We start from the raw sequence: 27,271 nt of genomic DNA, 5'->3' as shown, positions 1-27,271 counted from the left end.
TACAACCCCCCCCCCCCCTCCCCCTCCAACCCAACCCATGTTTACAAAATGCAACATGGCAGTGGGTTACAGGGAGAGAGTGACAGTATAAGACATAAGGAGAAGATTGTGACAGGGAGAAAGAGTGGGTAACAGGGGAAGACTGTGAGTGACTGGTACAAGCTCAATGTCTGGCATGGTGTGTACAGTATAACAGGGGGCATGTACCTTGATAAAGTCAGTAACACAGTGACCCCTGATCGGTCTTTGACAGGCCTCCCACGTATATGCACTCTGAGATGAGCATTGCAGCGAATGTAACATTCGAAGCCCTGATTAGACCTTTCTGTGCTGCTGTTTGTATTTGTTCTACATATAGTATAATTAAGAAACTACATGTAAATGAAGATTGATGGGTTTCTGGATCTGCCCTATAGGTTCATATAGAAACCACGCTTTGGGCTACCATGATTGACAAGATAAATGGCTGATCATTTCACAAATGAAGAGGAAACTTAGTTATTAATAGTATGCAATGTAGCAGAGAGAGATACTAATCCCTAATTAATTGTTCACTTTAGATCATAATTATATGTTTCAGTTTTCCCAGTGGCAAACAACACAAAAATAAAATGCTGGACAATAGTCTGTAGCCGGAGAGATAACACCCATGAGTTACATGTTTCCTATCCAGAGATAAGACTGTGTGCACTGTGGGTAATGTCAGTGCAGACTCAGTCACCACCAGCTTAGAGCTGCCACTGGCAGGAATTGTTTAGATGGTGCTTCATGCATGCTTGATAGTGAATATTGTACCTCATACAAACAAAACTTATTTAAATACAGGGTTGGACTGGCCCACAGGGGTACAGGGGAATTCCCAATGGGCCCTCCTCTCTGGGGACCAATCCTCTCAGGATCAGGATCCAAATTGTGCACTTGAATTTCACATTATACATTTGTTACAATATTCTATAGATTGTAAGCTTGCAAGCAGGGCCCTCCTACCTCTAATTGTAAAGCTCAACGGAATATGCTGCGCTATAGAAGAAACTGTAAATAAATAAAATGGTACTTGTTTAGTTTCACGGCGGCAGTTACGCACTTAGCATAGCATCCCTTTTTAGAATCCCGTGGCAGCGTAGTGTGTTCCGCACGACCAGCGTAGTCAGTCAGAAGTAGCGTAGTGTAGTGAGCGTAGGAAGTACGTAGTCAGCGTAAGTGTCCCTGTCAAAATCGGCATAGTGTGTGTAGCCGCGACTACTGTAGACAGAAACAGTGTCTATTTCTTGCGTAGTCAGAAACAGCATCTAGTTCACCGCACTCAGAAGTAGTGCCTCCATCAGAAACAGCATCTTGTTCTCACGCCTAAGTCAGTCAAGTTAACAGTTAACACATGTCATCATTACTGTCTCAGGTGCATGATATGGGAGATGTGAATGTGTTCCTGAAACACCCCTACTATCCACGCCAGCCCGAAGCATGGCGACGTGGAAGCATTACGTGTCCTACCGACCTTTTCATACCCCCACTATCCACATCGTCATGGAGTTGATTTTATATAGTGTGGCGAGCGCAGCGAGCCACCGAGCCCGAAGCGCGGCGAGCCCCGCGGATAACTTCACATGTATTCCGCGTCCACTCGCCACACTTCGGGCTCGATAGCTCGCTGCGCTTGTCACACTATGTAAAATTAACTCCACACCAACATCAGTAGTGGGGGTATGAAAAGGTTGGTAGGACGCGTAACGCGTGCGTTTGCCACGCTTCGGGCTGGCATGGATAGTGGAATAAACAAGGTTGACAGCTGTTACGTCGACAAGTGTCATTGTCGACAGGTTTACTGGTGTTTTTTACATTTTTTGGGTCTGTGTATTTTTTGGGATAATGCTGCACCCCTATAGCCGACTAAAATTTAGACGCTGTAAAGGTCTATATTTAGATGCACCCTTGTTAATTCAGACGCCCCCTTTGTTAACGTTTTGCCGGGGTGTCTACTTTAGATGCCCCCTTTGTTAGCGGTGTGCCGGGCTGTCTATTTCTCTGTGGAACTACAAGTGCCACAATGACCTGTCAGCGCTGGGCTGCCGCTGAGTCACTACGCTGACAACGTAGTTCAAACTGGCGCCGTGAAACTACACAAGTAAGGCAGCTACGCTGATAACGTAGCAACCTGCCAGCTCTGAGCTGCCGCGGAGTCACTACGCTGACAGGTCATTATGGCACTTGTAGTTCCACAGAGAAATAGTTCACTGATAACGTAGCTTTGCGTAGCGCTGCTGCCGCGCTATGCTGATGACGTAGCTTAGAAAAGTGCTGCCGCGCTACGCTGATAACAATGGCGTGCTGCCAACATTCAAACCTAGCGTAGCGCTGCTGCCGCGCTATGCTGATAATGTTGGCGTGCTGCCAACATTCAAACCTAGCGTAGCGTACAGCTGCCTGCGTGAAACTAAACAAGTACCAATAATATAAATAAATACTGCACAGGATTATGTTGTATTTCCTAAACTGATGTTTCTAATCTGATACACTGCAAATGCTATCAGTATTTACACAATATATTTATCAAAGGGTCCAGAACATGAACTCACTAAAGGTTCAGCTCCGAACATACAAACTGATTTGTCGTTGAGAGATTTTGACTTAATATCAGTCAGTGATAAATTGCTCAGGGACCAAATTGCTGAGTGTCCTGTTTTCAACAGCTACCAGAGATGGTCAATGGTGAAAACAGAGTCACTGCAGAATAAAGCTGCTGGTCAGTCGGAGCATGCACCTCCGATCAGCGACCAGTACTGGGCTGGTCGCGGGAGTGCGCTCCTAGCAACAGTTGCCCCGTACAAGGGAATATGGTCACTCAACGACCTAATCCCGGCGTTATAGGTGAAAATCGACCCATGTGTACGATCAGCCAAAGCTCTTTGGCAGGAGACCACACCCCTTCAGCAGACTGGCCACACCCCTACACATGGCCCTCTATGTTTAGCATTTTCCCGTTGGGAATTTCATGTCCTAGTCTGACACTGCTTAAATACATTAGATTTATTATATTTTATTTTTAATTAAGCTATTACCACATTATAATATATATTTCTTTTAATTTACAACTCTGTTTAAATTATGCTCTGGGCAACCCAAACAAGTCTGCTTGCCTTTCTGCACTGTTTGCAGAATATATTCCATAATTGAGTCTTGGAGAGGGAAAAAAAAAAAAACCTTGGCACTAACTCTGATCATAATGAGCTTATACTCATCAGCAGTATTTGCAATTGCATTAAATATTGAATTGCTCATATAAAGTCATATGAATGAGGCTTATTTGCCAATCTAAGCCAGAGAAATGATGATTAATTTAAAAATACGTATTGGAAACGATTAGTAATGTCTAACCATTTATCATGGCACGGACAGCTGCCGCGAAAAGACAGATAAGTTGGCAGCGCCATGTGTGTGCCCCTCTTTTGTTTTCCAACACAGAAATAATTTAATTTGGCCTAGATAAGGAAAAGAAAGTTTGCTTTCAAATTCAGCATGTCATTTCCACACTCCCCCACACTGTTATCCTAAATCCCACATTGGCAGCCGCGTTGTTAATTACAAAAGTTTGGAAATGACATGAAAATGTTTGTACTGTGCTGAAATTGCTCTAGTGATGTGTTTGGGTTAAAGATAAAATGTGACAATTCTGTTTCTTTTACTGGGTGTCGCTAAATCACCACAGCCTCCCTCTGCAGAGATGAACTCCAGCTATTTTCCTTAAAAGGATAAAAAATATCGCTATAGCGAAGTTTTAGCTCCCCGGAGACATACCACAGAGCAGCTCCCAGAAGCCTGGAAATAACATTACACCGCAGGATGTAAGGGAGAGAGAGACAGATTTAGAAAATTATATATATATATATGATCGTGGCTGCAGATTCTCTATAATACTAAAACTTTCTCTTGTCTGTCTCATGAACCAAAATAAATGTAGGGGCAAAAGGGAAACAGTGAGCGGTAGAGGAAAGGTAATGAGAGAAACGAGAGAGGTCAGTGAGCACAGCTGCAAGACTTCAAATACAACATTACTCAGTTTTCATACATGTTGTTACTTCATCTGCAGTGGTTTATTTAGAGAGGTTACGTTTTTTTCCACAAGATTGTCAGACCGTTAGTCTGACAGTATACTGTATGTGTGCCACGGTTTAGGTGTCACCAGCCCTGCCTGTCATAGCCTTGTGATGTTACGGGTCTTTCAAAGGACCCCATGCTACAGTACTGGTCGCCTCTGCTCTGTTTCCTGCAATGGCGTTGGTATCCGGGGGATATATCTACAATGTCTTGGTAGATGGGTCAACACAGTACAGGTTGACAAAGGAAAGGTAGACAGTGATTAAGGTCAACAGGTTCATGACAATGGTTGACACCTGTTTTTAGGATTTTCACCATTTCCCAACATTTATTTAATCTTAATTTGGAATAATAATGTGGTCTATGTGGAAGAGTAACCACCTTGCCCGAGGCGTGGCGAGTGTTCCAAGCCAGCAAAGGTCTACGTTTCTGCTGACAATGGTCACAGAACATGAAAAATACAAGATTTGGTAAGAAATAAACAAAAACACTGTCATGTCAACCTTTGTACCCCAGCCCCGATGGTTGTGGTTGGTGCATACGCATTTCTGTGCATGTGCAAACCCACCAGCGAACGGATATGGCGAGTGAAAACACTCGCTGGGCGGTTTGTTGCAGGGAGGGTGGGTTGGAGGCACACAAGGGGCGGGAGCAGAGAAACGGCCAGCGTTTTTTGGGTTCGTCCCCATAAAAATGATTGGCATTCCCCTGTAGAAGCAGATGTGGCGATGCCTTTTTTGCGGCGGGTGGCTGAAGTCACATGACATCTTTCGCAAACAGCACTGACTTTTATTACCGAAGGGGAAAGTAATTATTCCATGGTCAGCAACGGTTGAATGATTTCTCTCCCCTTCGGACGCATGTTCGGCCGAGCGTTGTTTATGTGCTCACTAGTCAGCGATGCACTTTTGACACATATGAGCCTATATAAAGCATCAGTCGTGATGTGTTGGTATGTGTGTCTGATATACGATTCACAGTGATTCTAAGCTTGATGATTTATAGTCACTGGATGATTTTTTTCAGGCCTGCACAAATGTGTCCAAAGTAGCAAGGATCATTTTCTATTCAATTGAAATAATAAATATCCCATTAACTTCAATGTGTTTTCTAGCATGTGCGATGCATGCCGAGAATGCAGTGTGACAGAGTTCCCAGTAGAGCGGAAAAAGCCTGGGCTGGCTCATATTACTGACAGGGAAATCCAGAGAGTGGGGTCCTGCTGCAACAATAAGTAGAACCGGATGTATAAACACATAGGGTTAAATTAAGTCCTAAAAATAAAAAGTGGTGGAGTGAAATGTAATAGGATGAGAGATTCAGAAAGTGAGAGATTTGGTAAGAAATCTCAAGGTTTTTTAAAGCGGCAATCATTTACACTGCAAAATCAAACTGCAGAAGATGACGATGATGATGGCGAGAACTATCTGAACCCTGCCTACTTATGCTAAAACATTAGAAATGTCAGTAATCCAGTGGTTCTCAAACTCTGTCCTCAAGACCCCAAACAGTTCATGTTTTCCACCCGACAGGTGCACTCGTTACTCACTGACATATATTAAAAGATCCACAGGTGGAGCTAATTATTTCACTTGTTATTCTGCGAGAAGACCTGCAAAGCATGCACTGTGTGGGATCCTGAGGACCGACATTGAGAACCGGTGCAGTAATCTATTACATTATTTCAGTAAAATGAAATCTGCCGCAAAAACGTTAACTTTTAAAAGAGAAGCTGACAGTACGTTAGAAAAAAAATATTTGCATTTGTACCTTTATATAATTTCCTTTAATAGGGGTACTTGTTAATAGTTATTCATAGTAATTTACTATATTTTGTACGAGTTGCGTACTGGGGCTTTCATTACTCCAGGGGGCTATGGGTACTGGAGCAAAGAGGTTTATCATTTGACCTTATTTATCTGATCAATGTCATTACAATCTAAAAGAATGCTGAATACTGTAAACAGTGTGAATGCTTATTTTCGTATAAAAAAAAAAAAAAAAATATATATATATATATATATATATATATATATATATATATATATATATATATATATAAGCCCAGGAATACATCTCACAAAGGGCCTTATTTTGGTTCATTCTTTCTGACAAAATCCTTCTTAGATGGGCAAAACCATGTGCACTGCAGGTGGGGCAGATGTAACATGTGCAGAGAGAATTAGATTTGGGTGGGGTTTTACTTCAAAGTGAGATCTATATTGCAGTGTAAAAATAAAGCAGTCAGTATTTTCCCTGCACAGAAACAAAATTACTCACCCAAATCTAATTCTCTCTGCACATGTTACATCTGCCCCCCCTGCAGTGCACATGGTTTTGTCCATCTAAGAAGAATTTTGTCAGAAAGAATGAACCAAAATAAGGCCCAAAGTTTGGCGCAAACTTCTCAGAGCCCACTGCCAACTGACTGACTTGAAATGACTTTCCATAGCTACTCAGCCAATCAGAAGCAGTATCCAAGCCTTTCTGGAAAATCATTGGCTTAGGATAAGGGAATCCCTGCTTTGAACACACATCAATAGAAGCTTGTTGAATCTCTATTTATATTGGAAAAAACAAGGTAACAATGCTAGGGAGCTTCATTTATTTCACTAGGCAATGTCAGAGTTTATGCTGTACATGTAGCGCTTAAATCCACTGAAATGAAAAAGTCATTGGAATGAATGTAGAAAAAAAGGCACTTGTGTAGTTTCACGGCACCAGCATGGCGCCGTGCGTCTGAGTCCCCTTGCGGGGCTCGCTTCGCTCGCCCATGGTGGCGCCGTGAAACTACACAAGTACCGAAAAAACGACCCACACACAATGCTGATTAAACTGCTCATGTTAACTCATTGTGGGTTTGTACAATAAGCTCCCTCAGATGCGGATGTGATAACATTTCCAATTTGCAAGTGATCAGCTTGTGAGTCCATCAAACACACACACAGCTGAAAACACTGCCAAGTCCCTGCAAAGATTAGGGGCAGAGAAAGTAAAGCAGTGGGAGGAAATTCGCAGTGAGCTATGTGAATTTGCCAGCTAAAACTTGCATTTATATCACAGGGCTCACAGCAGGCTTTAAAATAAAAATTAAGTAAATTCTTCAAGATTGCATTTCCCATTATAAGTATGGGGAATGCAAAATGGTTGCTAAAAGAAGGGGGAAAAAAGCTAATTAATGGGTTTGGGATTGTTATTCACAATAATTACTTCAAAATCCCTTTTTTAGATTATTTTACTGAAAATAAAGAACCCATATAGAGAGCAAAGGGCCTGATTCGGAAACGTACATAATGCCGATCTCCCGCCGGGAGAGGGGGCGGTGGGGAGGGGGCGGAGCCACACGGGCTATTTGTTGGGGGCATTGCACTGCGGTGGACGGGGCTATTCACGTCATATGACCTGCGGACTCCCCCGCCGAGGGTGCCGGTGGGGGGGGGGGTGCGCGGGAGCCAGGCGGTTTTGCGGGAGGGTTGACCCTCTCTCCGGGGGGCCGGGAGGGGGACCCAATTTCCGGAACCCTCCTCGGTCATTCCGGGAGGGTAGGCAACCCATCTACTGCAGCCATAGCATTGCCTTCCAATAGGCTTTGCTTTCTACTGAAGCACAATTAAAAAGCAATACAGTAGAATAAGAGTTGTAAACTGATGTTATGGGAAATGTAGTTGTTGGTTTATAGCAAATTGTTACTCAAACCAGACTATAGGAGATAATCTCTGCACTACCTACTGGTCAATGTGCCCAGTTCCCTGTAGGAAATAAATAGGCAGGCACCCCTACCAGGAAAGTGGTTTACTCTGCAGTGAAGATAAAATCAGGGTGAATATATAATCCAATCTCGGAAATATTCTGCGATGCAGCATTTTTAGCTGTCATAGTAACAGCAGCTCACATCAAGACTGGTATAAGACAATAATTTCTTTTAAGTTCCACTTGTCACACTTAGCCACTGAAAACCTCATTTTGGAACTTTAAACTTAGGGCTCTGAGGTTTAGTTCTACTGCAAAATGCTGTTCAAACCGCATGTCAAACCCAAGTCCATTTGACATGTGTTAGCTAATTGCATCTTTACTTGCACTTGGGATGTCATAATGGGTTGCCAAGGTTTCCAAAAGCTGCAAACACAAGTGAGTGGAGCAGGCAGATTTGGAAACAGCACTCCCAAACATGATTCGTGTTGCAAATGCGTATGGGAGCCTTAAAAACTTTGGATTGCATGCAATAAACTATATTGTTTTAACAAATGTACACGAAGACGCAGGTACTGTATTTGATTGTGGCCGTATGTATGGATTCTGGAACACCAATCAAATAATTTAGTCCTGCCCTGATGGAACATTCATACCTCTCTCAGACAGAAGCCAGGGTTTGGACCCCGGTTTTTCCAAGCTTTTAGCACACGGGTTGCATAATAGCGAACACAAAGGTTATTCACACAACAGATATGGAAATGGTGTAGATCTGAGGAACACAGCTGAAGGTGCCCATACACTATGCAACGTCTTCACTCAGAGAAGTCGCATATAATCCCCCTCCAGCTGCCCGGGACCCTCCCGGGCAGCAGGATCGCATGTGAAACATCTCATTCTGCCCTCCTGCATGCGATGTATCACATGCAATCCCTGACGTTGGGAGGGAGTCCAACACGAAGATCATATGTGCAGCACGTATGATCTCTGGGTCCGATCCGATGTGCACGGGACTGCAGATCGGATGTGGAGTAGTCTGGGGTTGCTTCATGTTGTCCCCATTACACATAAAACAAGTAAAAGTGTAGTATGTATTTTTATAAGGATGTTTGAAGCAACACGATCGCAAAGGAGCGTACCCCACCCACTTAATAGAGTTTCAACAACTATACCCGTCTTGGACCAGCTTCCATTGTGATCTTTTTCCCCCAGTCCATTGGTACATCTGGACTATTAACACCTGGGAAACCACCACCTGCTCATTTCTGGGACTCCAGCGAAGAGAACAACCTCTCTGTGGATGTTTAATACAAGCCACATTACCCAGTCAGGTATATGGACACCCCACCTATCCAGCACCTTTATTGTGGACACTAACATTGTTGGGTAGTGTCAAAATCTCACCAAGGAAGCATAATAGGAACAAGCGGGACTGCAATAAGTATATTATATCTTTTTCTTATCCCAATTCTCTCAATTTTTCCAAGAAGTTTTATTGTTAATGTATGTTAATTCAACATTGCCTAGGCATTAATTATACATGTGTATTTTTATCGATTATTTTATTTTATAATAAATAGTATTTTTATATTGAATGTAATACCCAATTGATCCAGTCTTTATATGAGCGCTCCACATTTTACCTTATTCTTCTAATATTTTGTTGTCGGGGGCTGACCTCCCCCTCTGTGTGAGCAGCTGGCACAAACACCCCAGTTTATTGGTGCCAACTCCCTTTCACCTACGGGTGTTTTTTTCTAACCAACCAATCAGCGCCTGCCTGACATTTTTCAAACACCGTTTGTGACATGGCAGGTAGGAGCTGATTGGCTGGCTGTTTGTCACTCTACATTTTATCACTTTTGAACCTTAGTGCATCTGGCCCAGGGTGAGCATATGAATTATATTATTACCTGGTTGTAAAAAATAAACATTTATTTGTATTTCATTTATAGGCTTTTTCCTTAAAATAAGAGTTGTCTATGGATTTCAAAAGTTAGCTCTTCTGTTTGTACAGCACACATCTCCTCAGGGAAAAGCTGAATGGAGAATCCCCTTCTAGCAATTGGATAATTCTCTGTATAAACTAGTACAATGTACTGTATATGGCACTTGGGTTACACAACTTTCCCAGGAGAGCTAAAAAACGATTTCCTTTAACATTTTGCAAACTGGGAATTCATTAATACTGCGCAAAAATGCAAATATGGGACAGAAGAATGGGAAATAAAAACTTTGTAGTTACACTTCATGGTTTTGTCAACTATCCTGAGTCAGTCATTAATACATTTATTAAAAAAAAAATCTATTTATGAATCATTGCACTGACAAAAGTGCAGTAAGTACATAATGACCAAGATATATTTATAGCTTTCATACAAACATTTAAAAAACAATTACTGCATAATAAGCAACTTTCTGAAATTCTGCCATTTTTTCCTGTAACTTTTTCTAAAAATAATATCTGTTGTTAAAAAATAATGCCTAGTTATTGTACAGTACATAATAGCTAGTAACTGTACACAATGGCTTGATACTGTGCGTAATGGCTAGCTACAGTACATAAGATCATGAAGTAAATTCCGCAACTTGCAGGCATTGGCGATATCATGGTGATTCTGGACAATGTTTTAAAAGTTAGGTTTACCAATTAAATGCACCTGTAAACATTGGGCAGACTAACTGGTAACCAATGTACAGTATAACTTGCATAAAAAGCACTTACTCTTTGTATGGGCACCTAACTTTTAATGATTTGCAATATCCTTCTCATTTCAATATGTGTATATAATTCCAAATACTACGACCATGCCAACACAACTTCCCCTATACCTCTCAAAACACTGGCTTAAGATTAAGTACATTTTCATTGGGGTAACATCACACTGTATTGGCATATACTGTACAGTGATTTTGAACCTTTTTCAACTCGCGGAACACCAAAAAAGAATTTAAAATTGCCAAGGCTTACCGTCAGACCCCCACAGGGAAAAACACATTGGCCCACACAGGAAAACAAATAAACTAACCCCACATATGAAAAAAAACAATCACATTGGTCCCCACAGGTAACAAAAATAAAATACATTGGCATGAACATAAAAACAAGAAACCAGTGAATAACAGTTGAGCTTGTGGAGGTGGCTGTAACCTAGTGTGGACATTTATTGATCTGGTGGTACACTTGAGAACAACTCAAGGCACACTAGTGTACCAGGGCACAGTGGTTGAAAAATACTGCTGAATATCAATCTACGTTGAGATGTGTCATTTTATCATCATTACTGCCTCAGAGCCCTGATGTCAAGGGTTCAATTCCCGCCATGGCACTAACTGAAAATAGATAATAGGGGCCGGCTGGATGGGCCAAGTGGTTCTTATCTGCCATCAAACTCTGTTTCATCATATATGTTATGTGGCCTCTGTAGCAGAGAACATAAAGTTATTATATTCAATTGTCTGAAAGTAGCCCTGAAATATGTATTGCCAGATATCCGTCAGGTAGCGCCTACATTACATTAAGTGATTCAAATGGGTAAAGCGTGAAAAATAAAAGTGTTGGTGTGTTACAAAACTGCCAAAGTATGATGGGAGACAGATTGCCAGTAACACCGTAGCACACGCAGGTAATCAAACATGGAATAATAGAAACTGTGAGAGGCTGATGTGACTGGAAAGATTAAAGCAGAATGAAAGGGCACAGCAAAACAGAGCACAGGGTTCACCTGACACAAAATGTGGCATAAAAGCAGATGGATGAGTCAACAAAAAGAAAAAGAGAGGGGAACTGTTGATAAGAGGAAGATAGACGTGGTCTAGAATGGAGAAGAGAAGAATATGATTATCCCATGCCTCACAGCACAGCATTCCTATGTTAGCCTCCTGTTGCTAGGGAACCAGGCATAACCTCCATTGCTAGGCAGACAGAACAAAATATGGTCATGCCTCCGATTCAACAATAAGAACATAAATTGTATTGTTTTTTTTGGCTACCAATTCCATGAGGAAATCTCACCTAATTATTACATATGCAGGGACGTCTCTTATTGTATGGCAAACAGAGCACATATGTACTGTATGAGCAAGACTAAAATGTTAAAATCATTATAGACATATAATATAAGGATAATTCTTACATTTGTATTTTAATCTTTAAAACTCTTGCTAAAGTGCAACTTAAAAAAAAAAACAATCGTTCATTGAAATGAATGTGTTCGATACAGCAATTTACGAACAATTCTACATTTATATACGCTCTATGCTGACACTTGCCGCTGATGGGATGCTCTGGTAAAATTGCTGAAGAGCTTGAGATGGAAAGTATTTAACATTCTTGAAGTGATTGACATTGGCAATCCCCAAGGATTTTATAAACTGTCCCCGCTGTTTGAGCTTAATTCTGAAGGATTCTGTCACCCTCTCTGGGGAATGCATTCAGCTAAACCCACGCTGTGATTATATAAACTGCATTCAGCGTTGGCTGGATATATAGAAATCTGATGAACTGCATTGTCAAACGCTCTAAATGTTACACTCTGCAGATTCGTCCTACAAACTGTCTTATAAAAACATTTTTCTCCCTTTCATGTGTCAAGCTGCAGCACAAAACAAATGTTTTAAAATCGATGCCTTATGCTTTTCAAGCACAGTGAGCGGAAAACAGTGCGGCTTGCTACCTCTTCACCTGCAGAGGAGGTGATTCTCCTGTTTGCTGTTGATGGCATACTGATAGCAAGTGCTCCTATTTTCAGAACACCATGCGTTACTTCTAAGTGTGAATCTGAATACAGTGTGAAGAAGAAGAATAAGGGTAAATGACTGAGTCACACATGAAATAGGTGCTGATTGTGTATTTATAGCGGTGGATCATACAGTTCATGTTTTGTGCACACATTTCCACCATGTGCAGTCATTTGTGTATCCCTAATTATTGTCTACCTACCCTCTAGTGTGCTCTTTCAATCATGCTTGCAGCTACAGTTCAACTACATATGAACTAGTTAAGCTTGTCCTTGGTTAACCCAAAAGCCTTCTTTGAAATGGATTCTCCAGTGTCTTTAAAAAAATTTAAAGGGACTGTGACATTCTACAATGTAGAACTTCACAGTACCTACAGGTTGCTAAAAAGTTCCCTTTACAATCAGAACCAAGCAGCCTCATTAATCTGCAGTGCAATAGGGAACTTCACTGCATGTTAATTGAGGTTTCAAACCACAAAATGTTCTGCAAGACTGATCAACAAGCATCACCATCAAGTTACGCATTATGGTAAACAAAAGCCTTTTCAGAAACAAGTAAAAGCATGGGCGTTGGGTTCTAAAGGGTACATTACATTGGCCTCTCGTTACTGTACTACTGGTGTAAGATGTTGCTTGCTCTCTCGTTCACTTGTTGTTTCTTATGGTAGAATATTAAATTTGCGTGCAATGCAAACACATGAAGCTACAAAACAAACAGATCTGATTATAGTTAATTAGAATAAAAGGAGAATGCATATTCATGAAATATACTAGCAGTCCCACAAATTGTTCTCCACTTCACTGATTCATTTCCATAGTATGGGAATGAAAACATTCAGCGTCTGGAGTGGTCTGGAGGAGCACCTGCATGTTAATGTGACTCTGGATTGTCAAACCACGTGGGAACTGTGGATGAATTATCTTGTCTTTGATATCCTACAATAATTTGGATTTTCCTATATGAAGATAATATTTGTGAAACAAAACAGCTGCAAGCACTAATGAAAATCGGAGGCATTACTTTGATTGTACAATTATAGCAAGAATGAGACATAGGAGCCAGCTCTGTGGGTGCTTGACACCACCAATATTGGCGCCACTTCTGCCACCAGCCACGTTTTGGGGAGTACTCATTCTAAAAAGTGGTTTCCAGTGGGGTGAGATATTGTAAGTTGCACAATTCTGATTTCTTGCATGGGAAATCCTCAGCTTATTGGGGGAAGGACTGTACCAGTCACATGTGGTAGGGAACTACATTTCCCCAGTTTAACCCTTCTAGACTGAGACTTGTGAATTGATTTACGTAATAAGCAATAGACTAGATAGCAATTACCCCCATGTACAAAATAATAATGGCATTTTCTTCCTCACAGAAGAACCCAGGGAAACGGATGTTGTACTATTACTGTTCTGACTTTCTCATATCATGCGGTAACACAACCTTCCTAATCTATGCACTGTTCCTTCTAGTTTTAAACTATGCAACCACAACAGAGTTAGTGCCTACACTATTTACCAGGCATTCATTTTTCAATGATTTTTAAAATACTGTATACTGTACATATAAGAAGAGAACCATATGAATCCAACCCTCAAGTTTTCCCTACAGGTCACATGTAAGAATTTTGGTTTGCGGAACCAGGTGGGACAATTACTGACCCAGCAAAAGGTAAACTAATAGGTAAACTCATACTGTAAGTACTCAAACTCAGTCCTCAGGACCGCAAACAGTTCAGCGAGTGAACTAATTAGCACCACCTGTGGATCTTTAAAAAATAATAATGTGTGAGTAATTAATTAATACACCAGTGCACCCGCTAGGTGATCTGGGTAAATGTGAGCTGTTTTGGGTCCTGAGGACTTGATTTTTTTAAGAACGTATGGTTTAACTCCTGTGCATGACTAAAGAAAGGCAGGTATCATGACCTGTTGGGGGGACTTGAGAACTGGAGATGAGTGCCACTGCCCTGGTGTGTAAGACAACATGCAACACATTACATATAGCTTTCAAACATAGAAAGTGTGTAGTTTCACATACCTGTACATCTGACAACAACACATAGATGGGTGCAGTTACTGTGGATTTTGGGGAAGAAATGTGCACAATAGCCCATACAGAAGTGTTAGTTACACATTACTGCAGAGGATGAAGACAGAAATGGAAAGTAGAAGGTGCAGTAGGTAGGTAGTCTATACACAGGTGGATGGACAGACAATACAGAGAGCACTGAACTAGCACAGACAGGATGCTACAAGGACACAACGCTTAAACCCTGCTGCTTACTGTGGGCTCTTGGGGTAGAAAGGAAGAGTGACTTGGCTGAGATCCTGGATGTCAAAAGCGGTTGGCTCGGCTGAAATAGCCTGCCGCTTGGTCCTCTGCTCCCCTAAGGTGTGGGAAGTTTGTTTCTGAGCTTGCTGGGTGGCCGGTTTAATTACAGATCGATACTTATCCAGCTCATTTTGCAATTTCTGAATGAGCTCGTCCTTCTGGTCTAACTCCAGCTCCAGCTCATCTATAAGAGCATCCCTCTGCCTGAGCTCCTCGATCTTCTCCTGCAAAGCATACTGCAAGTCCCGCAAAGTGCCCATATTCCCGGCAGGGGCTCCTGCTGCCTTTCCTTCTCCCTTCGTCGTCTTCACGGTCACTCCAACCCCCCCAGTGCAGGATCAGCCGCTTCCTACTTTCTCCAACTTTATTTTCCAACAACAGGTCCTGATCCTTGCTTGAACGTCCAATTCACCAAGCCTTGTGATAACAGTGTCCCCACTGATCCCCAGGAGAAGTCCCCCTTCAGGGTCCCTAAGCTGGTTCCCTTATACAACTTCCAGGTGTCTCTCTGGGAAATGTAGGTATTTGTATCCGTCGTGCATTAAAATCATGAGCAGATCCTCAACCCCCCCTCTGCCGGAGTGGCTCACGTCACACCAGTCTTCCGAGGTCTTTACACTTGGATCCAACGAGGAGGTCCCTGTTGCTGTCAAATGCTGAGCAAGATCCACCTTTCCAATCGCAAACAGATGCCTTCTTTGTGCCTTTCGCCAAGGAAATTCCTCTGCGCTCCAGGGAATCAGTGCACAGGTCACCACTCGGAGGTCCTAGAAAGTCTCCACTCCTGGATGATGTGAATGTTATAGTGTGTGGCAGCAGTCAGAAGCCGAAGCTGGGAACATTTGCATGCATGATCACAAACTAGAGGGGGAAAAAAAATCCCTCCCTCTGTCAGAGACACTCTTATACAGCGAGCTGGGCTGTAGTATCTGCGTCAGGGCTGGGATATCAAGCGAAGGAGAGAAAGAGGCTCAGAAGGAGCAAGTGACAGGCAGCAAAAGGACGTCTGCAGAAGCTGATCCTCTGCGCTCTGGAGTATAGAGACTGCAGGAGAGTGCTGGAGAGCAGGCATGTCTTTCACTCTCTACTGTGATAGCATAGGCTCGCTCTGTAATGCCTCTATTACCGACACGTAGGGGAGGCTCGATCCCTCTGCTCATATGAGGGTCTTATCAGCCCTGCTAATGCCTATTTACCTTTTCAATGCTCTCTGTGCTGTTAAACATATTGCTTTCGCAATGAATACACAGGAGGTCTGCTAACTATTCAGCACTTTATTCTCAATAGCAGATAATCGGTTTCGCTGCCGCTGCTGCTTATATATGTGGAATTAACACTTCAAGTCAGGATTTATAGCATAAGAGAGTCATCAACCATGCATGCAATTAGCTAGGAGTGTCCTTGTCATATCTGTGCCCTGGATGATGTCAGTGAGTTTGTTGCATAGAATCCTCATCATATTGTATTGCATTTAGCTGATATATAGTCTAGTTTTGCATATTGTTATGTGCCCCATGTTACAGCCTGTATTATGTCATTCTCTGCTGGGATTGAGGGGGGGAGAGGGCCACTAGCTCATGTCTTCTTATTTGGGGAATTTAAAGCCCTTTGCTGGCTTCCTGCATTGTGCAGCCATGCTGTGAGAATGTCAGGATATGGGTGTAAATGAATCTTGTGGTAATCATTCCCTAGTACCGAATGGCCAGGGGATAATATTCAGTTACTGTATGCTAAGCTGAGAATATTTATTAAGATAGGAAAACAAGTGCAGCTACTGTACCATGCTGCCACCTCGCACCATGTGTTCACACAGTCATTATCACTCCTACTCCGCAGGGGGTGTTTGTGGTGGCGACAGGGCTAACCGCTTCTTTCTCCCGGGGATCTGATGCCTCTATTAACCTGCTCACTGCTGGGAGGTTGATTACTTAATTATACTCACCCATCATCGTATCCTGTCAACTTGCCTTGTACACAAGCAGTGAAGATGGAACAAAGCATAGGGATTGTAATAAGCCTTGTTGTCTCAGAAGATCTGAAGCTTTATATTAACTTATGGGGCTGATTGGGTGCAATATTGTAGCACATAAATGTTTTTTTATTATTATTATTATTATTTCTTTGCACTTTGCATAACAGATATACAGTAAGCGCAGATGTGCTAAGCCGCGTGTGGATCGTATTGCCGACCCCACTTAGATCGACAGTCATTAGGTCGACACAGAGAGACCTGCATCACTATACCCGGCTATCTGGCATTTAACGTGGACCTGTGCAAGGAAAGACTAATACATAGGGGCAAGTGAAAATGCAAAGTTCCCACCCTCTGCTGAAAAAGCCAAAACACTCCACCAGAACTGAATTACTTCAAGCAAAAATTGAAATACTGTAAAAGTGATGGTATATACAGTAATATAGTAACTCCACTCTGCTCCGGATTCATCAGGAACCCACAGGGAAGGAATAGGATTCTGGCTGGAACCAGGTCTGAGGTCTGTAAAAGCTGATTGGCTGGGAATGAGGGGGCTGCTGAAATCAGCGAATGGCACTCCTGCTGTGATGATACCTGTCCTGCGCTGGTGCAAACGCTTACAATACATAACCTGGCTGACAGTAAAAAGCTCCAAATTTACAATCAGCTTAGCAAGTATTATGTATCAGACACCAGTTTGACATCAGCCGATTAGCTTTCTAAAACAATTCAAGGAGATAAGGCACAAACACCTAACATTTGCCAACGACAGCTGTAAGTACCCACTCCCTCTTAATATTTAGTCATTATGCAAGCTGAGTTTAGAAACTACTTCGATATAACACCCAATCAACGAAAGGGTTAATTTGACTTCAATTTGCAATTTTGTAAATCACCATATGAGGGCAGCAATTCTGCAGTTTTCAAATACTTATACCTAAGCGATACTACTTAACACACGAACTATACAACACTGCTGTTTGTAATCCCTGTTATTGTAAAGGCCCCTTGTTCTCTGTGACCATGGACATACTGTATTATTGGATAAACAAGTGCGGAGCACACAAAGACCCAGTCTCCCTCGAAGGGAAAAGGAAAGTCTCATGCCACACTGTAAGAAACTAGCTCTCTGACCTCACACACAGGAGAGCATCCTGGCAGGCCCTGGGAGCAAGCAGATAAATAACAGTAATTCTACAAAGACTATTCTCATTAGTACACAAAAATGTTTCAGGAGGACAAGGAGCACCTAGGCTTGCCCACACAGCTGGTCCCTAACAAGGCAAGATTTTAGCTGGTGCACCAGCCACTAGTTCAGCATCTGACCCAGCACAGCACCCATCACCCAGCAGCACAGATTATAGCAGCAGCCAGCAACACCCATCACCCATCAGGTCATATGTTAGCTGGAAGAACTGGAGGTCAGGAGCATAAGAAATAACGTTAAAATTATTGTCATCTCTAATGCAATTAAAATGAAAGATTTCATTAATGATGTAAAGACAAATAAAAAAGTATACTAAACTTTGACTCATTCATTATAAAAGGTAATTACAAATATTTGTTGCAGTCTTAATTAGTCTAGTACAGGGACCTTCATGACTGCTCATACTCATACCTCCCAACTCTAAAATCTAGGCAGGAGGGCATCCGCGAGCGACGTAGGCACGCAACCAAAATTTGGGGGTGTGGCTTGGTGGCAAGGGGCGTGGCCTACAAATCACGTCATTTGCGAGGCCATGCTCCCGTTTTGCCGCTGTGGGGTAATGGCTAGTGGCTCAGTAAAGCTGCTGGCCAGCCCCCAACTCCTTTGCTTGCACACAGCAGCTATTCACCGGGTGACATGGGGGGACTCCCAACTGACGCCACCCCCCCACTGCGGGACACTGCCGGCCCCAGACCGGCCCCGGGTGGGACACAGGAATGTCCTGCGGAAAGCGGGACAGTTGGGAGGTATGCATACTGATGCCATCCTCCAATGACATTTGTTCATGGGGCACTGCAGGCTATGGAGACTAGAAGAGGATGATGACTACACCTCCTTCCTGGCATACTATGTGCATGTATGCCCTGATGATTATGAGTACAGATAGGGGATGAGGCGGTTTAGATAAGTGCAGGTGAATTACAGACTATGGGCGAGATGTATTAAACTGAAAATGCGGTAAAACCCCGGTTTTACCTCATTTTCCGATGTATCAAAACCCGGCCGCACCAATACCGCATTGTAGGGTATCGCCACCTTTGGGTGGTGATACCCTATAGAAGCCTATGGGCTTCTTTTCGCCGCCCGCCGCCTCCGCCGCAAACCCGCCGCCTCGCTGACCCCCCCTCTGGCTTACCTACCTAAAGGGTCCTCCTGGACCCCGGAAGGTAAACAACTCCTCCCCCTAGTGAAGCAGCCGGACATCCTTCCGGCTGCAGGGGGGAGGAGGAGGTGCCGGGGACAGCCTGCTTAGCTGTCCCCGGCGTGAGGGGAGCAGGAGGCGAAAGGAAGGTGACGGATACCCCCCGCACACCACAGTACAGGTATCGCGGGGGGCCTCCGTCACCGCACCGCGATGCCAGCCGCATATGTTAGTACATATGCGCTGGCATCGCGGCGGGGGGGCCGCGAAGGGCGGCAATGTAATTTAATACATCCCACCCTATTACAGAGTATTGTCAGATCTGAGCTGGAACGGACTGCATGTTTTCTGTTATCCAACATGTCGACCTAATGCTTGTCAACCAAGATGCTGTAGACCAAATGATCCCAACCCGACAAGATGTATAGATAACGATATTCCAAGAGGCAGGGCTGTTGCTAGCATCCTTAGCAATACAGAAACCCCTACCCCTACATACACACCGTCAGCCTCTGTAACTCCAGAGCGTGTCACTAATGAGTTTTTTTTTATCTCTGACAGTCCCGATCAGTCTCAAACTTGCAACCACGCATGAGACTGATGTGGGGGATCGCCAGAATGTTACAATAATTCAGAGATGCCAATAAAAGTTAGAATAGAGTCCTTGCTAGTATGTAGCTTTCCTAATGCTAAGAAATGTTCCCTTGCTCCCCAAAACACAGCCAATTTGATAAAGAGTGTAAATAGATATTGTTATAAAATATAAATATAGACGATGAACACAATTCTGCTAGTAACAAGACAGGATAATAATGCACCTCCCTTGGGAAACCCATGTGGGATTGGCAGCCAGGGAAAGAGTCATTAACACAAAAAAAAAAAAACACTATAAAAAACACATCAATTTCATGTGACAATCTTTTGATAGTGTCAACATTTTGCACATCAACCTTTTGCGTGTTGACATTTTGGTGTCGAAATATTAATTGTTTACCTGTTTAACCATGTACATTTCCAATCAAACAATTATAGCTAAATATACGGTGTCTAAGCCAGCAACATCGTCTCTCAAATCTTATTAGTGAATTTGCCTTTCACCAAATTATGCAGTAAGGAAATTCACAAATAAATCGCTCTTACAGCAAAGAACTCTTCCTATATTGATGGTTAAACTCCCATGAAGAGTGACCCCTGCAACATCTTTGATACAAACAAATACTGCAGCCAATAGTTGTGTTCAAAACATATCTTCTAAAGTGCTCTTTTCCTAAAGAATGAAACATATTAATGGTTTCCTGGATTTGACACTGTTGGCGTTTAACTATAGCCTTCTAACAAAGGGTATTCTCCTAGCGCAGAATATAACTAACACTGTATTTATTATTACTGAGCAATTCAATAGTAATGATACTGTACATTATTAATATGACCTTTTTTGCTGGCAGCTTATCTCATTATCATAGTCTTAAGGTCCATACACACTGGGCGACTATGCCCAGTGTGTATGGACAGCGATGATGCCAATCATCGCTGCGGGGTAAGCCGCTCAGTGTATACACACTAAGCGGCTTTCCCCCTGCCCGGTGCCGACGGATGGGGGAGGACGGCTTTGCATAGCGCAGCGCTATGCAAAGCTGTCCTCAACGCCGCTCATCTGCTGGTTTAACCAGCAGATGAGCGGCTTTCCCGGCGATGATGCCGGAACGTGCAGCATTGCTCACCGCTCATTGCTGGGCCATACACACTGGGCGGCTTTGAGCTGAAAGCCGCTCAAACCTGCTGTTTTGAGCGGCTTTCAGCTCAAAGTTGCCCAGTGTGTATGGGCCTTAAGGGTGCAAACACACTGGATGATGTATACACCGAAAGACATTGGTGACAATTTCTCTGGAACTTCCCCAGTGTCCTGGACAAAAGATGTGGTGCATTTACATTTTTTTCTGAAGTTGAACCTGCCTGCACAGTCAACGAACAACCTTGATGAATGACCCGCGGGGACGCACATCACAGTTTGTCATTAGTAGCATTTTTTACAAAAATCGCTCAAAATTAACGATATTGGTAAAAAAATCATAGAGTGTGTATACAATGTTATAGTGCACATTGGTACCAGCAAAAAGCAGGATAACAATAAGCTACAGGAACCATGTGACCCCCTCCTCCACCTGGAAGAGAATTGACTGTGCAATTCAGACTGAGTGTCTAGTGTCCATGTGTAACCGAAACATTGGCATCTGCTGGCAGCGAGTGAAACTACAGTACATCTCTTTCACACATACAGAAACACACAGGCAATCACACATACAGAATGAAACACACAAAGACTAGCTTTCGAAGCTTTCTCTTCAGGCAGAGTTAGTTAGTATTAAATACTTTACATATTTTGCTACCGTTCCTTATATTTTCAATATGCATTTTCAGCATTAGTAATGTGAAAGCTTTTCTATATACATAACCTGCATTATTTGATTTACTACCCCTATTGTCATTAGATCATTTATTTAATCTATTAGTAAAAACGTCCCGTTTGGCCCCAGAGCTTCTATTTAAGAGAATGTTGTGCCTATATACACATTCCATTGATTCTCTCACTGTAATAAACTTTTCAGAAGAGTAAAGTTTGTGTCGCTCCCATATTGAACCATGTTCAGTGTTACACTGTGATCACTATTTTCTACATGTCCCCTCGCTTGCACATTCCATATAATATTTTCTCCATTACACTGTACAAGCAGATTCCCCGGCGCTAATCATTTTACCACTTGCTAAAATATTTGTCTTTTTAAATAGACCTTGCTTGGCCAGAACCACAATTCATTATACAAGTCTATGTTTGTATAGTTCAAACTGCCAAGGAGGAGGGACACCAACTTTTTTTGCTTGCTGGTATTTTTAATTTGCGATATTAACAGACTATTAGTATAATCATTTATGCTAAATTGCCTATCCCAAACCCCAGTCAGTATTATGCTGGAGTTGTTGTTTTTTTGTACATATATGTCTACCCATAAGGACACTTCATTGCCATTGTTCTCACACATATATAGCCCTGTTTTACAGGTTTTAATTAGGCATATAAAAACCAATGTCTCTTTTCTGTCTATCTTCAATGGTGCTAAGAAGGGGGAGGGGCAGGTACTAATTACCCGGGCCCAGGCAACTTGAATTGAGGCCCGGTCCCTGCACCTCCCCTATCACTGACAGTAGACTCTCTATTCAGTCCAGGGCTACAATAGGTCCATGGAGGCTTCTGCTAAGCACAGCAGTCTCCTCTGCCTGCAGGGGGAGGAGCAATCACACTGATCATGCCTCCTTCCTGGATCTGTATAAAAAGTAACTTGTTTACTTATTTTTTAAAGGGGATGTGGCCACACCTCTGTGATAAGGTCACACCCCCTTCATTTCCCAAGGCCCAAAAAAGCTCTCTAAGGGCCAGATGTAGCAAGCTTCATAAAGTGATAAAGTGGAGAGTGATAAACAGCCAGCCCCTAACTGTCATTTTTTCAAACCCAGCCTGTAACATGGCAGGTAAGAGCTGATTGGCTGGCTGTTTATCACTCTCCATTTTATTATTTTTGAAGCTCAGTGCATCTGGCCATGTCTATCTTTGTTACAGTTTGTATATAAGTTATATAAAAATATAAAATGTCCCAAAGGTTCCATTTTTTTTTCTCTCTTTTTGGGGGAGGGATCTTTGAAGAACATCAATAAGGGTGGGATGTATTACTAATGTACTAACATATGCAGCTGGCATCGCGGTGCGGTGACGGAGGCCCCCCGCGATACCTGGTATGTGGTGTGCAGGGGGGTCTCCGTCAACCCCATGGGTGCCTCCTTCACGTCGGGACAGCTCAGCGTGGCTGTCCCCGGCACCTCCTCCTCCCCCCTGCAGCAAGGATATCCGGCTGCATTGCTAGGGGAGGAAGGGTTTACCTTCCGGGGTTCAGGAGGACCTGCAGGAAGGTAAGCCGTAGGGAGGGGGGGTGGTTGGCGGGGTTGCGACAGAGGCGGCGAAAAAGAAGCCCAAAGGTGGTGATACCCTTCTATGCGGTAAAGTGGCGGCGGGGTACATAGGAAAATGCAGTAAAATTAAATCCCGTCCTAACACTGGTCAACAAAGATTTTAGTGTCTCGAAAATAAATATCATTCCTATATAAAATTGGTCTCCTGAATCTGAAAATAACCTTCATTTTGACATATAAGGGCTTGTTTTTAAGTTATTGAACATCCCTCTCTAATATCTAAGGTTTCAGTCAAAGTTCATATGTATAGAATGTGTGTGTGCGTGAAGATCCATATGTTTATAAGGTCACTCTGTATGCGTGTTTGTCTACTACACTGTGTTCTTAACCTTATTCATCAACTATTTTTTTCCTTTTTCTAGAATACTGGTGAACTAAACAAAAGAAATTGAGAAAGATGTCCTCTTCAAGAAGGTGTTGCATTAATTCTCCAGATTTATTTTGTTAGGTTTGTGGAGAATACACATTACCTGAAAATGTAAAAAACATCACTGATTTTACTTGCTAAAGTGCTGGGAAATTGTGCTGATATTTCAATGTAAATGTATCTGTCTCTCATTCCTTTTCCCCCCAAAATGTAGCAGTGTAATGTAGGCTAGGTGAAATTAAGGAGATTGCTAGACTAATGAGGGAGAGAGGGAGATTGCTGCTATTTCAGGGAGTCTCCTGCAGAATGCAGAAGGGTAGGCACCTATGGGTTGATGCCACACACTAGTGCAGCGATAAAGGGTTCAGCTTAGGTTAGGGTAGAGGTTATTGGGACCACCGAGCACTTTATTAATGCTAGGCACACTTCTGGGAGCAACTGTGTCATAATGGGGACTTGGCCGTATCTGCTTCTGGTGGTATTCCGAATGATAAATTTGACACACAATGTCAGAATATACTGGACACCTACATAGGGATAGAGTCACATAGTAGCTGATCATGATCCCTAGTCCCTATTTCTCTCATTAAAATTCAGGAGTCTCCCAGACAAAAGTAGCCAAATATACTGTACATTAGCACAAACACTTCAAGCTTTTTAGACCCTTGTTAGGAAACGTTAAAATGTCACACTGCTTTAGAGGCATACTGTGCAGTAACTTGCTTTGCAGATTAGATGTAGACTCAGACAGAGAGCCTTCTGTGAGGGCCTGGAAATTGCCATTTTTTGGTGGGATAATTTATTAGCATTGGCAACAAATGAGTTGACAGAAATTCATTCTAAGCAGCAGAGGCAGGGCACGCGGTATATGAGACACTGCGCATGAAAGGCACGTCTGTTTTCCAGCTCGCCAGTGTAAATATACTGTAGGTGTATCAGTTTGATCCTTTCCACAATAATCTTCTCAATTCCTGCTCACTAGTCACCTCATGCTGTTCGAGATGTTACACAATCACTATTTTCTTCTGTGGACTGTAGTTTCATTTTGGAGCAGCCTTTTTTGCCTGATCTGTCTTTCATGTAAACATGAACCCAAACCAACCCAAATAAACCACACATTGAGCAACACCCCGGCCTTTACACACCGTTAAGAATAAGGAGCATTCCTTGAAATATCTTCCATTGCAGAGCTGCACTTATGACAGGGTTGCCTACCCTCCCGGAATGGCCCACTCCCGGCCCCCCCGAAAGAGGCCACGCCCCCAACAAGTAGCCACCCATGTGGCTCCGCCCCCTCCCCACCTCTTTTCACTCCTGGCATCCTTGTTCACAATATCGCCTAGTGTGCACAGTCAATATTGTTAATGATGCACGCTCCCGTACATACTCAACAACAGCCCTCCTCACTGCGTGTTCGGGTGAGGGAGGTCCTTATTAATGATGGCTAGCTTCCTGGCTGGCATCGGCAAGTATTTATGCACTTGGCGATGCCAGCACTCCGCCGACTTCTCGTCTCCACCAATATAATTGTCAGCGGGGAGTCGAGTAGTATGTAGAGGGCTTTGTACCGCATGCAGTATAAATCCAGTTAGGTAATAGTGACATGCGGGAAGCGGTCACCAGAGGCCATACACACACAGAGAGATCAGTGCTTCATTTCTAAGCGATCTAGAGAGATCACTTAGAAATGGGGATGGACATCAGAAGCAGACAGATAGCAACCAATGGTGTTCCCAATTAAATGGAGGCTTACTGTAAAAATTAAATTTTCAATGTTTGCTAGTGATTGGATGCAGTGTTCTAATGCTATCCAATGGCTGGGCTTCTTCTATGCAGCTGCAGACAGCTCAGCTAGTGTGTGCTTGTGCGGGGCTGTGAATGCTTCTGCACATGCACACATTAAAACTGTTTACATACATTATATCATTGAATGGTTATGATGTGAGGGCTGATTGATAGATTTAATGTAGGAAGCCAGGTAAACATTTGATGCCGGGCTTCTGATGTCTATCCCCTTAATGGAGTTAATTATATAGTTAAAACGGTACTTGTTTTCTAGCACGGCCACAATCGTATGGATCGTGTACCTTTAAGTTAAGGTACACGATCCATACGATGGACCCGATTTCCTTTGAAATCAGGTCCATTTGGCCGGCTAGGACAAAATATCGGGGGCATCGCGTCGGTCGGGACCATTAACAATGGTCCCGACGCGACCGACGCGATGCCCACGATTTCCCCATAGGCTTCAATGTTAAAAAATATTTTAACATTGAAATCGTGTCGGGAAAGGTAAAATATCGGGGGCATCGCGTCGGTCGGATGCCCCCGATTTTTCCATAGGCTTCAATGTTAAAATATTTTTTAACATTGAAATAGTGAAAAAATGTGAAAAATGTGAAATGGGCCAATATGACCCATTTCACATTATAGATGTCCCCGTCGTCACCCCACGATAGACGCCAACCCAAAGCGTGGCGAGCGCAGCGAGCCCGCGAGGGGCGGCGGTGCGCGTCCTCCGACCTTTTCATTCCCCTACTATCCACGTCGGCGTGGAGTTGAGAATAGAATAGTGTGGCGAGCGCAGCGAGCCACCGAGCCCGAAGCGTGGCGAGCGCAGCGAGCCCCGTGAGGGGACGCGTATAACTTCACAGGTATACGCGTCCGCTCGCCACGCTTCGGGCTCAGTGGCTCGCTGCGCTCGCCACACTATTCTATTCTCAACTCCACGCCGACGTGGATAGTAGGGGAATGAAAAGGTCGGAGGAAGCGCACCGCCGCCCCTCGCGGGCTCGCTGCGCTCGCCACGCTTCGGGTTGGCGTCTATCGTGGGGTGCGGTGTACGCCGTTAAATTTGGGGGGGTTGGGAATATTTTACATTGAATACAATGTAAAATCGGGTCCCAGGGACCCGATTTACATTTCATTAAAAAAAAAATCGGGTCGAAAATCGGTCGGTCGCGTCGATCGCATCGCATGCGACCAAATCGCATGCGATGCGATCGACCCGATTTTTCCGACACGACCACCCCGATGTAAATCGGTGTGGCCGTGCTAGGAAACAAGTACCGTTAAAACTGTGTGGGTGGAACCTTACAGGCTCTGTACCAGGATCTGCCAAATGGCTGTAATTGCCCCATGCCGCTTTACATTCTACGCTTAGCACTGAGCTTGCCTAGAGGGTGTTAATGTATGAATATCTTATTTGCACATATAAAGCGCCGTACACACGGAGCGATTGGTCGCTGAGCGATACTGTATATCGCTCGGCAACCAAATTGCTGATTGGCCCGTGACACTCTGCCGAGGGAAGCCACTGGTCATTGGGAAGCCACTGGGGGAAGCCGCTCCTGCGACCAGTTCAGGGCTGGTCAGCGACCATATCCCCAGTGATTCATGCTGAAATCGCCCCGTGTCTACACCAAAAGGTCAACAAATTGTCAAGATACACAAGGTCCACATGTCAACACGTACAAGGTCAACAGTGGTGAAAGTTTGACACAAATGTTGACACAAGAAAAGGTCGACTTGTGTTTTTCGAATTTTTTGTGTCAACGTCAACACCTGAGCTCTCCATACTCCATTATTGCTTCGCTCGGCACACTTTACCGTTTTCAGTACACGAGGATGGTAAAGCATGCAGAAGTTCAAAACAATGGGGGGGGGGGGGGAGTCACAAAAACGCATCTCTGCCTTTTCATACATGGACCA

General features: G+C 43.4%; 1 protein-coding gene and 1 long non-coding RNA gene across 7 annotated transcripts in view; one reads left to right on the top strand and one right to left on the bottom strand.

Annotated features, from left to right (window-relative positions):
- PRKG1 (protein kinase cGMP-dependent 1) overlaps nt 1-27,271 on the bottom strand; it is a 983,026-nt gene that overhangs the window by 800,574 nt on the left and 155,181 nt on the right. For 2 of the 6 annotated variants that reach the window (XM_083149084.1, XM_083149088.1), the window contains exon 1: nt 14,806-16,163. The exons of 2 other annotated variants lie outside the window; for them this stretch is intronic. In XM_083149084.1, the coding sequence (XP_083005210.1) occupies nt 14,806-15,113 (308 nt within the window). In that variant the 5' untranslated portion in view covers nt 15,114-16,163. Of the gene's footprint in view, nt 1-14,805; nt 16,166-27,271 lie in introns of those variants that run through there. 2 more of the 6 variants (XM_083149085.1, XM_083149089.1) reach the window with 2 other exon arrangements.
- LOC146009068 (uncharacterized) lies at nt 14,966-18,349 on the top strand. Its single transcript, XR_014444608.1, has 2 exons — nt 14,966-15,921; nt 16,993-18,349. It is a non-coding gene; the product is annotated as an uncharacterized LOC146009068 (long non-coding RNA).

Source organism: Crinia signifera, chromosome 6 (genome assembly GCF_055691185.1).
Source record: "Crinia signifera chromosome 6, ASM5569118v1, whole genome shotgun sequence".
Taxonomy (NCBI): Eukaryota; Metazoa; Chordata; class Amphibia; order Anura; family Myobatrachidae; genus Crinia; species Crinia signifera.
This window is presented reverse-complemented; position numbering and strand designations above follow the sequence as displayed.